This window comes from Pseudozyma flocculosa (genome assembly GCF_000417875.1).
Source record: "Pseudozyma flocculosa PF-1 unplaced genomic scaffold scaffold00011, whole genome shotgun sequence".
Taxonomy (NCBI): Eukaryota; Fungi; Basidiomycota; class Ustilaginomycetes; order Ustilaginales; family Ustilaginaceae; genus Pseudozyma; species Pseudozyma flocculosa.
The window spans coordinates 121,799-135,487 of NW_006920879.1; the positions used below are offsets into that span (position 1 = coordinate 121,799).

The 13,689-nt window shown below is 64.8% G+C and overlaps 3 protein-coding genes across 3 annotated transcripts; 1 reads left to right on the top strand and 2 right to left on the bottom strand.

The window, feature by feature from the left end:
* Positions 1-191: 191 nt before the first annotated feature.
* Positions 192-4,157, bottom strand: PFL1_03542 (uncharacterized protein; the record flags this gene model as incomplete). Its single annotated transcript, XM_007881062.1, has 6 exons — positions 192-318; positions 498-1,020; positions 1,141-2,808; positions 2,901-2,991; positions 3,472-3,756; positions 3,879-4,157. The coding sequence occupies 6 exons, from the start codon at positions 4,155-4,157 to the stop codon at positions 192-194; spliced, it is 2,973 nt and encodes a 990-aa protein (XP_007879253.1).
* A 703-nt stretch (positions 4,158-4,860) lies between these two features.
* On the bottom strand, positions 4,861-7,392 carry PFL1_03543 (uncharacterized protein; the record flags this gene model as incomplete). The annotated part of the gene is made up of 11 exons (XM_007881063.1): positions 4,861-4,904; positions 5,016-5,085; positions 5,193-5,487; positions 5,622-5,753; positions 5,862-5,894; positions 6,015-6,212; positions 6,339-6,612; positions 6,719-6,777; positions 6,891-7,065; positions 7,161-7,272; positions 7,369-7,392. 11 exons carry the CDS (start codon positions 7,390-7,392, stop codon positions 4,861-4,863), a joined length of 1,416 nt encoding a protein of 471 aa, XP_007879254.1.
* Positions 7,393-8,539: 1,147 nt separating this feature from the next.
* On the top strand, positions 8,540-12,849 carry PFL1_03544 (uncharacterized protein; the record flags this gene model as incomplete). The annotated part of the gene is made up of 7 exons (XM_007881064.1): positions 8,540-9,163; positions 9,285-10,428; positions 10,525-11,421; positions 11,509-11,711; positions 11,813-12,102; positions 12,228-12,458; positions 12,576-12,849. The coding sequence occupies 7 exons, from the start codon at positions 8,540-8,542 to the stop codon at positions 12,847-12,849; spliced, it is 3,663 nt and encodes a 1,220-aa protein (XP_007879255.1).
* Between the last annotated feature and the right edge of the window lie 840 nt (positions 12,850-13,689).

Below are 13,689 nucleotides of genomic sequence, written 5' to 3' on the forward strand. Positions count from 1 at the left end.
GCNGNNNNGNNNNGNGCNNAGNNNGNGNNGNNGNGNGNGNGNAGGGGGGGGGAGGGGGCGTGAGGACGCAAAGAAGGGGGGATGGACGAGGCTGATGGACAAGAGGGGCGAAAGGAGGAAAGCGAATGATGGGGTCGGTCGGTGAAGACGCTCTTCCAGCACCCATGCGGCCCCGCGGCGACGTCGCAGCTTCAGCGGTCGAGGATGGCGGCGGGACCGTTGCGGTCCATCCTGGCGCGCTCGCGCGCCTTTCGAGAGGCGTTGTACAGCCCATTGAGCGCCTGCTTGACCTGGTCCAGATCGCGAGCGTTGAGCGCGCTGCACCCGGGCGCGCAGAGGGGAACGACGACGAGGGCAGGTCAGCATCTCCGTCACCGTTATTGCGCAAATCTGTGATCCCGGACTCGACGACGACGACGACGACAACGACGACGACAACGACGACGACAACGACGACGACAACGACGACGACAACGACGACGACAACGACGACTCACCCGATGAACTTGTCCACGAACTGGGCCTTGTCGTTGGTGGGCACGTTGCTGGTCGGCAGCTGCTCGACGGCGGGGGCGATCCAGGCAGCCACCTCGTTGGGGAATCCGGCCGACAGGACGCGCAGCACCGTCACGACGACGGGCATCGAGTCTGGGCTGAAGTGGGTGACGAGGCCCGTGAGGAGGAGCGAGACGAGCTGGTAGCCCTGCTGCCCGACGACCTGGCGGATGCCCGCGGCAAACGCCGTCATCTCCTCCATCGACGGCCCCTGCCGCGGGTCCGACGAGATAATCTGCGCCGGAAGCGGCGTGCCCGGCTGGCTGGCCGAGGGCGGCAGCGACAGCGAGTCGTGCCCCACCACCTCGCGGATAAAGTCGAGAGCCACATCGACAATCTCGGGCTTGTAGAGCGTCAGCGCCGACAGCGCCGTGCGGAACGCGTGCGGGAAGACGGGCGAGAGGTACATGAGCGAAGGGACGTTGCCCGCCGTTGCGACGCAGGCGTGCAGGTAGTCCTCGATGACTGTGTCGGTCGCAGGGTGAGGGGAGGGAAAACGAGAAGGTCAGCCGGTCAATCCCTTCGTTCGCGGGACAGACATGTCCGCGAGCAAAGCTGCCGTGTACCGACTGGCCGGCCACTCACCGTCGGACTGGTCCGCGGGCATCGACTCCTCGAGCATCGCCATCGTCTTGGCGCTGATGCGGTCAAAGGCGCCCTGCAGCGCGCCCCGGAGCGCGAGGTCGGCGCCTCGGCCGTACTGGTCGATGCACTTGCCGACGATCCACACGTAGGCGGGGAAGCCGGCCTTCTCAAAGCAGCCCGCCAGCCGGTCGAGGAGGGCGGGCAGCGCCGGCACTGCGAGCTCTCCGAAGAAGCTGAGGCCCCTGCGCATCAGTGCGCACGCCCGCTCCGAGATGAAGTAGGCGTCGCCATGCTGGGCGAGGACCGTGTCGATGACGCCGTAGGCCTCGCGGCACGTCGTCGCGCACGTCTCGGGGAGGTGCTTCCAGAAGCCGGCGCCCACGACCATGAGGAACTTTTCCAGCTGCTCCATCCGGTCCGCCGCCCTGCGCAGGTCGTCCTTGTCGGCGCGCGGCATCGCGCCCACCTGGGCCACCGTCTCGAGCAGCGGCTGGGAAAAGTGCATCAGCGGCTCGGCCGCGTCTTTGGGCGGCATGCCGGCAATGACGTGGGCCACGCCCTCGGACACGGCCATCAGGTCGTCGGGGCCGAGCTTGTCGTTGATCGACTTGAAAAAGTCGTACAGCTGCGGCAGGAACGGCACTAGGTGGCGGTGGCAGTCCTGGCAGAGGTAGTTCATGGCCTGCGCCGCCGCCGCCGACACCTCGGACGTGCTGTGGTCGAGTCCGGCGCTGATGTAGCTGAGCTGCTCCGGGATCCGGTCCGGGTGCATGTCGATCCACTCGGTGTACCGCGACAGCACCAGCAGCGCCGCGTACCGCAGCTTGGGGTGGTCCGGCAGCGTGGGGATGATGTCGATGATCTTGGGGATGATCTCGTCGTCGCGCGGGTCGGCCTCGGCGCCCATGGCCCGCATCGAGAAGAGCGGTGCCTCGACGTCCTGCCACTTGAGCGTATCGGGCGTGCTGCCGGCCAGCGTCGCCTGGATCATGGCGAGCGCCCGCGCCAGGCACTGCCGCGACCCGAGCACCTGGCAGCAGTCCTTGAGCGTGTCGCCCATGTAGTGCCGGAAGCTGCGGAAGTCGTCGCGCTCCTGGCCCGTCAGCGCATCCGGGTCGTCGGGGAAGCGGAGGTGGCGCACGATGATCTCGAGCACCCGCTCGTAGATCTGCATGAACGGCTGGACGCTGAGATCGTCCCGCGCCTGCGCCAGCGGTCCCGCCAGGAGGTACCAGAAGCGGAAGGTGATCTGGACGATGTCGAGGTCGTGGTACGAGGCGCAGTCGGCGATGGCCTGGACGATGGGATAGAACTCGTCCTTGTGCCGCAGCACGAGCCGGTAGTACGACTCGCCCACCTGGACAAAGAGGCGGCAGAGGCCTCGCACCTTGTCCTCGTCGTCGCCAGCCTTGGCGAGCTCGGCGTGAAGGGGCACGACCCGCGGCAGGATGAGCTGGACTATGTCCATGTTCTCCTCGACCTCCTGCGTCTCGTGGATCAGGTCGCACAGGACGTCGACGGCCACGTCGAAGAGGGCGTCGGAGGCGAGCGCATCGAACGACAGCTGGAAGAGGGGCGTCTCGACCATCTGCCTCGCGGCAATCTCGCCCGACTTGAGCCAGCTGCGGAGGCATTGGAAGACGCTGGTCTGGATCTGAGGCGTGATTCCTGCGTTTTGGGAAGGCGGGACGGCGCTCGGAGCAGGAGTATAAGCGCCAGGTTGCGACCACTCCGGCCACGATCCGAGCCCCACCACTCACCAGGAGCCTGGATGTACATCGAGAGCGTCTTGAGGACCTCTGGCGCCGGCTCAGAGAGCAGAGTCGGCATCCGAGTATAGTATTGCTCCTCCTGCAGGCCGGTATAAGAAAGAATGCGCGAGACGGTGAGCGATGGCATCCTTGCGCACATGTCGCGCCATGTGCTTGAACATCGGACGACGTCGGCGGGAACATCGAAGAGGGCGTTGACTACAAGGTCTGGTCCGCAGGGTACGACAGCCGCCTCGGGCCGAGACTCTCGATGCCAGCGTGTCTTGTCCCTTGGGAATGTATCCTCCTCGGCAAGTGTTCAGATGTGGCAAGAGGGCGACAACGGGCGCTCCGAGGGGCTCACCTGCGGGAGATCCGTGGTCAATGGCAGCCGAGCAGCCTTCAGATCCTCACTGATTCCCGCCAGTGCTGTCCTCGCCTTGGCCCCCGGGCCCCTCCCCCCAGTCCTCGCCGGCGCCATGGCGACTTCTTGGGAGTTGTGGATCTCCTGCAGTGGCGGCACGCCGTCCGTAACGACCCAGATAGCATCCTTGAAACCTTAACCTAGCTCCCCACTCACTTCGATTGCGATCCGATGGTTGGACATGACCTCCTCCGGCAGCACCGTGAGGAACTCGAGCAGCGTGCCCACCGTCTCGGCGCTGCCCCCGAACTTTTCAATCATCGAGGGGACCACCTTTGGCCAGTCCGACTCGGGCATTTGAAGGGCCAGGGCGGAGAGCGAGAGGGATATTTGCGTCTGAATGACACGCGGGCCGGAGGTATAGAGGGTGAGGGCGTGGAGGAGGGTGTCGCGCAGCTGCACCCGAGCGGGCGGAGGCACCTGGTCCATGTCAAACGTGATCTGATCGGGGTACGGGCGAGAGGGGGAGGTGAAGGCGTGGAGAGCGAAAGATCAGCCTGGGTCCGGTCGGGTGAGATGGACGGGTCGAGAAGCAGGCCGCGTGATGGTGAGTGCATGCTCACCTTTGTCCTGAAGGTCTGCGCTGCAAAGAGGCGTGGCTCGACGGGCAGGTCGTGCGATAGAAGGAGGGCATTTGCGGTCTGCCATGCCTCGGGCGTCTTCTGGAACTCCTGGAGCCAGGCGTTGGCGCTTGCCTTTGCCTGGTTGTCCGGGTTGGTGTAGAGGGAGTTGAGCGCCTGGAGGACGGCCTGGATGGCTTGGTGCTCCGAATCGGCACCCGGCGTCCCAGGGGCCGAGGCAGAGCTGGGCCCCGCAGCGGCGGGAGTGCTGGCGCCGGACATTTGAGGCGACGGCAGGGCTAGAGACCGGTGAAGTAGCGACGATGGGTCGAGGATGCGGCTCGGTCAGTCGGCGCGGATCTGCCTCGAGGTGCGGGATATCGCCGAAAGGGGGGAAGGGGGCAATGTGCGGCGAAGGGATAGTGAGCGAGGCACGCTGAGAGCGGTAGAGGAGTCGATGCTGGGGTTCTGATGGAGGCTGCGAAGAAGGGAAGCGTGCAACGTTGTGGACGGGTGTCGGTTGGCCCGCCCACGCCGTCAACTGCCGTTGGGCCAATTTTTCGTGGAGCCCAGCGGCAGAGGGCCCCTGCACCCGTCGTCGTCCAGCCCAGTTTGGCCAGGCCAGGCCGGCCAGGGAGAGGGCGCACGCGTGATCTTCCTAGGCGTGGCCGTCCCGACTCGCTGGCTCCAACGCTTCTTCGCCCCGCACCCGGCTTTTCTGCCAAAGTCGCAGCGACTTGTTGTCGACCACCTCACTCGCTCCTGTGACCAGCACAACACAGCGTCAGTCACAGCCGGGATGGCGCACAGTATAGAGCTCGCCTGCACTACGGATCCAGTGCGGCGTCAACGGCCTTCTTTCTACACGGGTCGGCAAGCTGGTGATACAAAGAGGAACCGGTCAGGGCAGGTCCGCGCGGGCGAGCGGCCGATGCAGGCTGAATCTGTGCATCGAGCCCAGTCGAGGCGCAGCCGGGGTGCCAGCTCATTCCAGGCCGGCTTCGTTGGTGAACTCGATGTGCTTCTCGACTGCAACCAGCGAGGAGATGCAAGAACGAGAAGGCAAGAGGGTCGCACCGGGTGGGTCAGCCAATCTGCCGTCGCCGAAACCGCAAGGCAGGCCGGGCGGGCCGGACTCACTGTCTGCTTTCGTCACCGTCGGTCGGATGCTCTGGATCGCCTTGAGGAAGTCGGTCATGACCAGCTTGGGCTGCATAGCGTATGACGGGGGTTGCGGCGCCGCAGCAGACGAGCGATCCTTTTCGTCAGCATCTTGACAGGCAGGAGCAGTGCAACCGCAGGCACGCGCAGACTCACCTCGAGCAGCTGCTCGCCCTCGACCTCGTCCCACGTCATCTCCATGGCCCCCGCATCGCCGGCAGAGCAGGGCGTCAAGTACTCCCTCATCTCCTGCGGCTCGTCGCCGTCGTCGGTGGCGTCCGCCTGGCCGTTGGCGTCGTCCCCTTCCGCGCCGCCGTTCTTGGCCTTTTCCTGCGCCAGCTTCCGCCGCGCCGGCGCCATCACCTTTTTGAAGTGCGTCGCGCCCGTGACTTTGCGCACCGGCTGCATCAGCGCATCGCGCACAAGCACCGAGATATCAGAGCCAGAGTAGCTGCGATGCGACAAAGGAGGTCCCCAATGTGGAGATCGGAGGATGAGAAGTGGTCCAGTCAGATCTCGGATGCGCTCTGCAGCGAGGGCGCGTATATCGATCAAGCTGGAGGCGGAAGCTGCCCCGCCACTCACCCGTCTGTCGCCTCGGCGAGCTCTTGAAAGTCCTTGGTGGTGCACGCGCACGGCGTGTCGCCCACGTTGAGCTCAAACATCCTCTTGCGAGCCGCCACATCTGGCAGCGGGATGTAGATGCGCTTCTCGAACCTGTTGCAGTTGTTTTGCGCCAGATTTGGCACACCGTCAGGGCTCAGCGTCGAGACGGGATCGAACAGAGTCTCCGCTGCTTGACTTGCAGCGCCACCACGGACTCACCTTCGCTTGATGGCCAGGTCCAGAGCCCAGGGACTGCGATAGCATCGCACATACGGGAGGGGTGAGATAGCCCGAGCAGGAATAGAACGTCAGCCGCTAGCCCTGCCGGCATCGTTGGACGCCGCACCAGCGGCTCGTTGCACGGCTACCTACATGTTGGTGGCGCCCAGGACCAGCACGCCCGAGTCGTCGTGGCCGACGCCGTTCATCTGGACGAGAAATTCGGTCTTGATGCGCCTCGACGCCTCGCTCTCGCCTTCGCCTCGCGTGCCGCAGAGCGAGTCGACCTCGTCGATGAAGATGATCGAGGGCTTGGCCTCCCGCGCCATCTGGAAGAGCTGCTTGACGAGCCTGTCAGGGATACGTGGCGATCGAGCTCCGTCTGCATCAGCCAAGCGATCCGAGAGCGCTGCCGAAGCGTGTGTGTGCTGGCGCATCGCATCGTCCGTCATCGTGCCGGCCACCCGTTCCACTCACCTCTCCGATTCTCCCATCCACTTGCTGACGAGATCAGAGCTGCTGACGCTGAAAAAGGTGCTCTTGGCCTCGGTCGCGACGGCCTTTGCCAGGAACGACTTGCCCGTACCGGGAGGGCCGTACATCAGGATGCCGCGCCACGGCGTCCGCTTGCCGACGAACATCTGCGGGAACTTGATGGGCAAGATCACGGCCTCCTTGAGCGCCTCCTTTGCCGTGTGGAGGCCCGCGACATCGTCCCACTTGACGTTGGGCGTCTCGGACAGGACGGCGCCTGCGGTGCAGGGTGGATGAGGGCCGAGGGCGTCGGCGGTCAGGGCCGATCAGCGGTGCGTTCCGAGGAGGCGCACAAAGGAGGCCTAAGAGGAACTGGCACTCACTCGACAGGCCCGCTCGGAGCTTTTTCGTCTCTGGGTCGACATCGTCATCGTCGTCGCCGCTGCAAGTGTGGAAAGGGAGCCCGATAGGAGGGGGGGGGGGGGGGGGGGGGGGTCAGCCGTCGTGCTCCGACACCTCGACCCGAGCGGACGCGGCATGCGGCCATCGACTCACTCCTTTTTGCCTCCGGTATTGCCTCCGACGCCCTTGTCTGCGCCGTTGGCACCGACGGCTCTTCTGGAGCGGTCCTCGTTGCTCTTGGAGATGTGTTCCTTGAGCTTCTCCGCGCGGGCGAGATACTCTGTGAACTTTTTGCGGATGAGCTCCTTGAGCTTATCGTTTTTCTCGTCTGCAGCGGGCGGGAGAGTGCGAGGCAGAGGCAGCGGCAGATGTCAGCGCCCTCTTCGCTTCGGCCCCTCCAGCAGGCAGGCCCGGGATGCGTGCATTTCATGGCCATCATGAAGTAATCGAGGCTGTTTTGGTAGAGCTTGTAGGCCTCGTTGTAGTTCTGCTTGACATCTTCGTCGATGGCCTTTTGCACGATCTCGATGGCTTTCTGAGGTGAGGCGGAGAGGGATGTTGGTGCGGGGTGGGGGAGGCAAGATCAGCGCGGGTTTAGACCAAATCCAGAGCCGGACGGGGGTTGACGCACGCTGAGGAAGTCCGAGTTGGCCATCTTGGCCGGCGTTGTACGGAGGAGCTCTGGACGCCCCTAGATGATGAGCGAGCGGAGTGGCCGGCGATAAAGTCTAGGGCTTCCGCTGTCCGGTTGCCTGCAGAGTCGGTGTTGGTGGCGTGAAGGGGGCAGAGCGGCAGGAGCGATGGGTGGTGGTGTTGCCCTAGGGGCTGTCGAGGATATCCCGATGGAGATGGTGAAAGCTGACACGAGAGGGTGGTGGTGGTGTTGGCGATCGACGGTGGCGTTGGCGGTGATGGCGATGGGCTAAAGATGCGAGGAGGCGAGCGAGGGTCGAGGTGATGGTTGGGCGTTGTTTGGACGGGAGGGCGCCGACCATCGCGCTCGCCCCTTGGGGAATTGAAATGCAGGCACCACCAGCCCGCCATCATCGTGGCTGGGTGGCCCTGGGCTCAGGCCGGGGACCTGAGCCCTCTCGGGCTGGCAGGCGACCGAGTCTGGCCCGCTGGCCGTGCGAGCGGTCCCTGGCCTGGCCACCAGCCACCAGCCACCAGCCACCAGCCACCAGCCACCAGCCTGGCTGTCCAATTTGTGGAGAAGCCAGTTGGCTCGCTGGGGCTGGGCTGGGCCAGCCAGGCTAGGCTGGACCCGTCAAGCGCGCATTCGAGACCCCCATCATCCCGCTCAGTCGAACGGAGTTAGCGTAGCGTACAGTACAGTACAGTACCAGGCGGCTCAGCAACAGACGCTGGCCGCCACCGAGTCGACGAAAGAGTCGTTTCGATGTTGCAACTGCTGAGCCATGCTCTTGGAACGAACCTGCCAGCCTCTGCCGCGAGACAAGCTGGCTCTCTGCCTCGCCCTGCCGCTGCTCGGGACCAACTCGCCGCGTGGCAGCCAGGCCCAGGTCAGGCCAGGCAGGGCTAGCCATCCAGCCCAACCAGCGCGCCCAGCACGCCAAGCTAGCGCGCCGCGGCCTGCGTGAGCTCGCTCCTCTCCGAGTTCCGGGGGTCGCAAGCCTCTCTGCTGGTCTGAGCGCGTGGCCCGACGCTCGGATCCTCTCGAAGAACCTCGCTCGACATCCTTCCATCCGGCCACCACCCGCCGCAGTCCTCTTCACCACCCCCACCACCCCGTCGTCCTTGGCTTACCGGCCACCTGGCCTCTTGCTGCGCTCGTTCAAGCCATGGTTGACACCCAGGGAGCACCGCCAGGCGCAGCGCCCATCGCCTCGGCACCCCTCCTCCCTGTCCCGCCCTACACCCTCGACCCGCTCCTCTTCCCCGCGTTGCCCCAGGACGATGCCTTCAACTCACCCAACCCAAACTCGCCCGCGGCCCTCTCGCAGCTGCACAACAAGGCCGTGCGGTGCGCAGAGGGAGACCGCGACAACCTCTACGTCGGCACCTCGGACGGCGTCGTCCACGCCTACGCCCTCATCCCGCCTCCAAACGCCTCCAGCAGCAGCAAGCGCACGGCCGCACCGCGCTACCGCTTGCAGCTCAGCAGGCTCATCTCCAACAACGCAAAGCCCGTCGAAAAGATCCTCCTCCTCGCCGACCTGCCCCTCGCCGCCGTCCTGTGCGAGGGCGTGCTCAGCTTCTACACCCTCCCCTCCTGGACGCCCGCCCGCGGCCTGCCCTCGACCCGCGCCGTCAGCACCGTCGTCCTCGACGACGATGAGCTCATCAACAATTGTGGTCTCGACGGCTTCGGCATGGTCAGCCTCTGCATCGTGCGCCGCAAAAACATCCTCCTGGCAAAGGTCGGGCAGAACGACAATCGCGACCCCACCTGGGCGGTTATCAAGGTGAGCTGGCCATGTTTGACCATCCGAGCCTGGGCTGTTGTCGCTATAGATGCATCCTGCGCTGACATCCTCCGTCTAAATGGCAACCGTGCGCTGCTCCACCTCACCACGCCGCCCCCAGGATATCCCGCTGCCTGGCGGCGCCATCATCGCACGCCGGCACGGCGACGCCCTCTGCATCGCCAACACCACCGAGTACAGCCTGGTCAACCTCTCGGACGCCACCATCACGCAGCTGCACCTGCCCATCAGTCAGACGGGCGAGTCTCCCTCGGCCCAGGTGCGGCCGTCGATCGTTTCGATCCCCGTATCGCCGCCCCGCGGGTCTGGACCATCGTCCTCGTCGACGGCCAGCGCCGCCGACCTGCCCAAGTGCGAGTTTCTGGTCACGTCTCACTCGGGCTCCATCACCCTCGGCGTCTTTGTCACGCCGTCTGGCGACCCGACGCCGAAGCTGCTCGAGTGGCCCAGCCACCCGCGCTCGCTGGTGTACGCGTCCGACTACGTCTTCTCGCTGCTGAGGAACGACACTATCGAGGTCCACGACGTGCGCAACGACGTCATGGAAAAAGTTCAGACCGAGCACCTGCCTCCGGGCGTCGAGCCGCGATTCCTCACCGCCTTCCCAACAGCCGCAGGTCCTGACCTCGGTACAAGCGAGCAGGTTGATGGCACGTACGGCGGCCTCGACATTGTCAAGGTAGATCTCGACGCCCCTTCGACGTCGAGTCTGCTGCATCGGCAGGGCGGGGATGGCGACTCGGCTCAGAGGCGCAGCCAGGTTGTCCTGTGCGGGCGCAACTCGATCCACACGCTGGATCAAGACTCGCTGATGGACTGGGGTCTGGGACTGCTCAAGAGAGGCCACCTGGCATCGTTGGAGGAGGCCCTCCTGACTGTCGCAGAAGAACAGCGTCAGCATCGCCAGGTCGGGCACAGGAACAAGGCAGATGCGGCAGCGCGGCTACGCACCTTGCAGTACAGCCTTTTGTTGCAGGCGCTCACCCTCGAATACCTGCAACGGGCCCGCTTCTGGGACGCCGGCGAGACCTTTTCCAGGAGCGGAGGGGATCCAAGGCTGCTGATCGCATTCTCCGGCGAGTCCGACGGCGGGCGTTCGAACGGTTCTCGGCACACCCAAGATGCCTCGGAAGCGTCGACAGGCAGCGCGAGAAGGGAGGCCATCGTGCCCGCGGCATTGCGTGAGCACATGGAGCGCTTCTGCACGGGAGGGCAGGGCAGCCTGTGCACTGTCGAAGACCTGAGTGAGTACGGCGGTGGTCGAGCTTGGGGATGGAAACCTGACGGGGCGGCACGCGCTGATGCTCTGCTCGTTCTCGATCTCTCCTTTGATGCATCAGTACGCCGCAACTTGGCCATGAACTACTGCCCGCCCCTCGATGCCGAGGCGGATCCAGTGCTCTTGGAGCTTGCGGATGTCCTCACCGGGCGGGCATCGGACATGCTGCTGACCGTGCTGCGGTCGTGGCGCACGGCTGCCGCCGGGCACCAGGAGACGCCCGAGGAGTCGGAGAGAGAGTGGTGTGGCTTCACCATGGACGACCGGATGCGGGAACGCGTGGCCGCAACGGTCGACGGGACGCTGTTGAAGCTGCTGGCGGAACGTGCCAGCACAGGGCACGATCCGGCCGGGCTCGACAGCCTCCTCAGCGAAGAACTGGCGTGCTCGGCCGAATTGGTCACCGAGGTCCTCGAGGGACGCTCGTACCTTTCGATGCTGGCGGATGTCTACCTCAGACAGCAGAGATGGGGCGAGGTGTTGGAGATCTGGACGGGTCTGATCGACGGGCGCAGCGAGGATCGCAGTCCTCGTCGAAGCCAGGACGACAGCCACCAACCGACGATAGAGGACGTGGCAAAGCTGCTGGCGACTATCGAGGACCCCCTGCTGACCACCAGGTTCGGCAAGTGGCTCGTCAAGAAGGATCCCAAGGCCGGTGTCGAGATCCTCACGAGGTCGGGCGCCGGCACCAATATCGCAGCCGGCGGCAATGGCGGGGCAGCGCCGAGGAACACAAAGGAGAAGGAGCTCGCTGCTCTCGAGGGACACCGCGCGACGCTGGCCGAGATCGAGGCGATCGATACCAATGCGGCCGATGGCTTTGTCGAGAACATTGTCCTGGCGGCCACCAAGATCCAGGATGCGGAGATGCACGAACGCCTGCTGAGGGTTCTCGTGCGCAGGGTCGAGCAGCACCTCTCTGATGCCGAGCGGCGGGCTACGCACGTAGAGACGGGTGAGTCTGGTCTTGAGAAGCGACTGTTAAGGGAGCGCAGGAGGCTGACGATCGCTCTTTGTCCACTCATCGGCGCATTCCACCCAGCGACCGACTACGCGGCAGGATCCTTTGCCGAGTCGTTCTTTGCCCACCTCGCGCTGGCCGTCGCCTCTCAACCTGGCGGTGCGGACCGCCTCAAGCTGGCAATGTTTCTCCAGGGCTCGGCGGTGCTCGACCTCGATAGGGCTCTCGAGGCAGTGAGCCACCTGAACACTCTCGCGTACGAGCGGGCCATCGTTCTGGGCAAGGTGAGCTTGCGGCATTGTCGTCAGATCAGCGCACCGAGCGACACGCAGGCAACTGATTGTTGTATCTTTTACCCCCCTGCTCGTCACGACGCGCGGATCAGCTGGGCCGGGATCGAGAGGCCCTCGAGCTGCTGGCCATTGAGCTGCGAGACGCCAATTCCGCCGAGGCGTATTGCTCTCAGGATGGAGCGGTGCTCTCGCCGATGCTGGCGGGCAGCGTGGCCGAGGAGAGCCCGGAGCTGCAGCCGTACGCTGCGCTCGTCAGCCGCGCCCATCAACAGCGCAGCCGTGCCGCCGTCAAGAACGCGCACAAGGACGTGGCTCAGGCGCGGCTGCGCAAAGAGGAGCTGCTCAAGACGCTGCTGACAATCTACATGGAGAACGGCAAAGAGTGAGTGGCGCGGTGGGCAATCGGCCAGACGGCGGAAGTGGGCGCGTTGCTGAGCGACGATGAAGGATGTCGATGCTGACCTCGACCTCGATCTCGCCGCGCTCGCTATCGCATCCACTTGGCAGCCAGAGCTTCCGTACTGCGACGGCGCACCTGCTCAACACGCAGGCGCTGTACCTCGACTCTGTCGAGATCCTGCGCCTTGTGCCCGACGACTGGCCGCTATCGACGCTCGAGACGTTTCTGTCGCAGTCGCTGCGGCGGCAGCGGCATCGGCGGGCCGAGGCCGAGGTGACGCGGTCGATTGCCGTGTGCCGCGACTTTGACGTGGCCGAAGACTCGTGGGCGAGGCTGAGGTGAGTAGTTGGGGACCTCCCCACACGGTGGTGATCGACCCGCGAGGCGAGGAGATGGACTGACGACGCCACAACCTCCTTCTGCGCGACGCTACTTCTGTCGATTTTGCGTGATAGGGCCATGGGCGGCGTGCTGCAAGACACCGACGACGTCGACGGAGACGACGCAGGCAGCTTGGGCGGTGCTGCACAGAGGCGAGGCGGCGAGGAGAGCGACGATGCCACAGTGGCCGTCACCGAGAAGAGGGAAAAGAGCGGGGGCGGCGACAACGCCGACGACCGGGGCGAAAAGGCTGGCACCGTGGTGGCGCCTGGACGGCTGCCGCCGACCAAGACAGAGGTGCACGATATCGCCCTCGACGACCGGGACGAGGATGCGGCAGCGTGGTAAACCAGAGCGAAGCGGCGAGATGCGGGTCACTACAGCACGCTGCACGCATGCTGGATGCCCAGGCAGGGGGCTGCTGAGCTCGGGCAGGGCGACTGAAATCGATACCCGGGCCTCGCTTTGCCGACCGGGCATTTCCGGTTTTCGAAAGTTGCGAGAACTCTTTTCGACGTTTTCGAAAGCTGACGCGTGGCCAGCTTTTTCGAGAGTCGACACCTGAGGAAAGAGTCGATCTCAACGTGAGACTTTGAAAATCGTGACTGTGGAGACGCGGAACGCCCGCTGATCCTTGCCAGAGGTTCATCTTCGACACGCTGCTACAAAGTCTAATTTCTGATCGTTGCCAAATTTCCGCATTCCACGGGACTCGAGGAAGCAGGCTGCTCGAATCAAGTTCTGGATGCTGAATGGGTGATTCTCGAAAACGGAAGCCTTCCGACAACTCTGCAAAAACTCGAAAACCCCCTTTTGGATGGGGGCGGCGCAGACAGGAACCCGGGCAGGGAGGCAGGCGAGGCAAGGCAGGGCGAGTGCGCCTCCACACCGACGGCCGTCATGTGAAAAACGAGGGGCCTGGCAGCTGGCCACCCTTGCCCGACGCCATTTTGCAGGTCTTGGAGTCAGGCTGCCGGCTACCCTAGCTGCCCGCCCGCCTGTTGGTCTCGCGAGGGAGCCAGCCAGCGTGCCTGACTGACCCGGCCTGGCTGGCTTGACTCACGAAGAAGAGTGACCGTGCGTACGTGCCTGGCGAGCCTCGAAAAAAAGCAGCCAGCCAGGCCCAAGGCAAGGCAGGCAACCAACCACCTTTGCACGCACGCCACCCTCGATTCGTCGGTGGGGTCC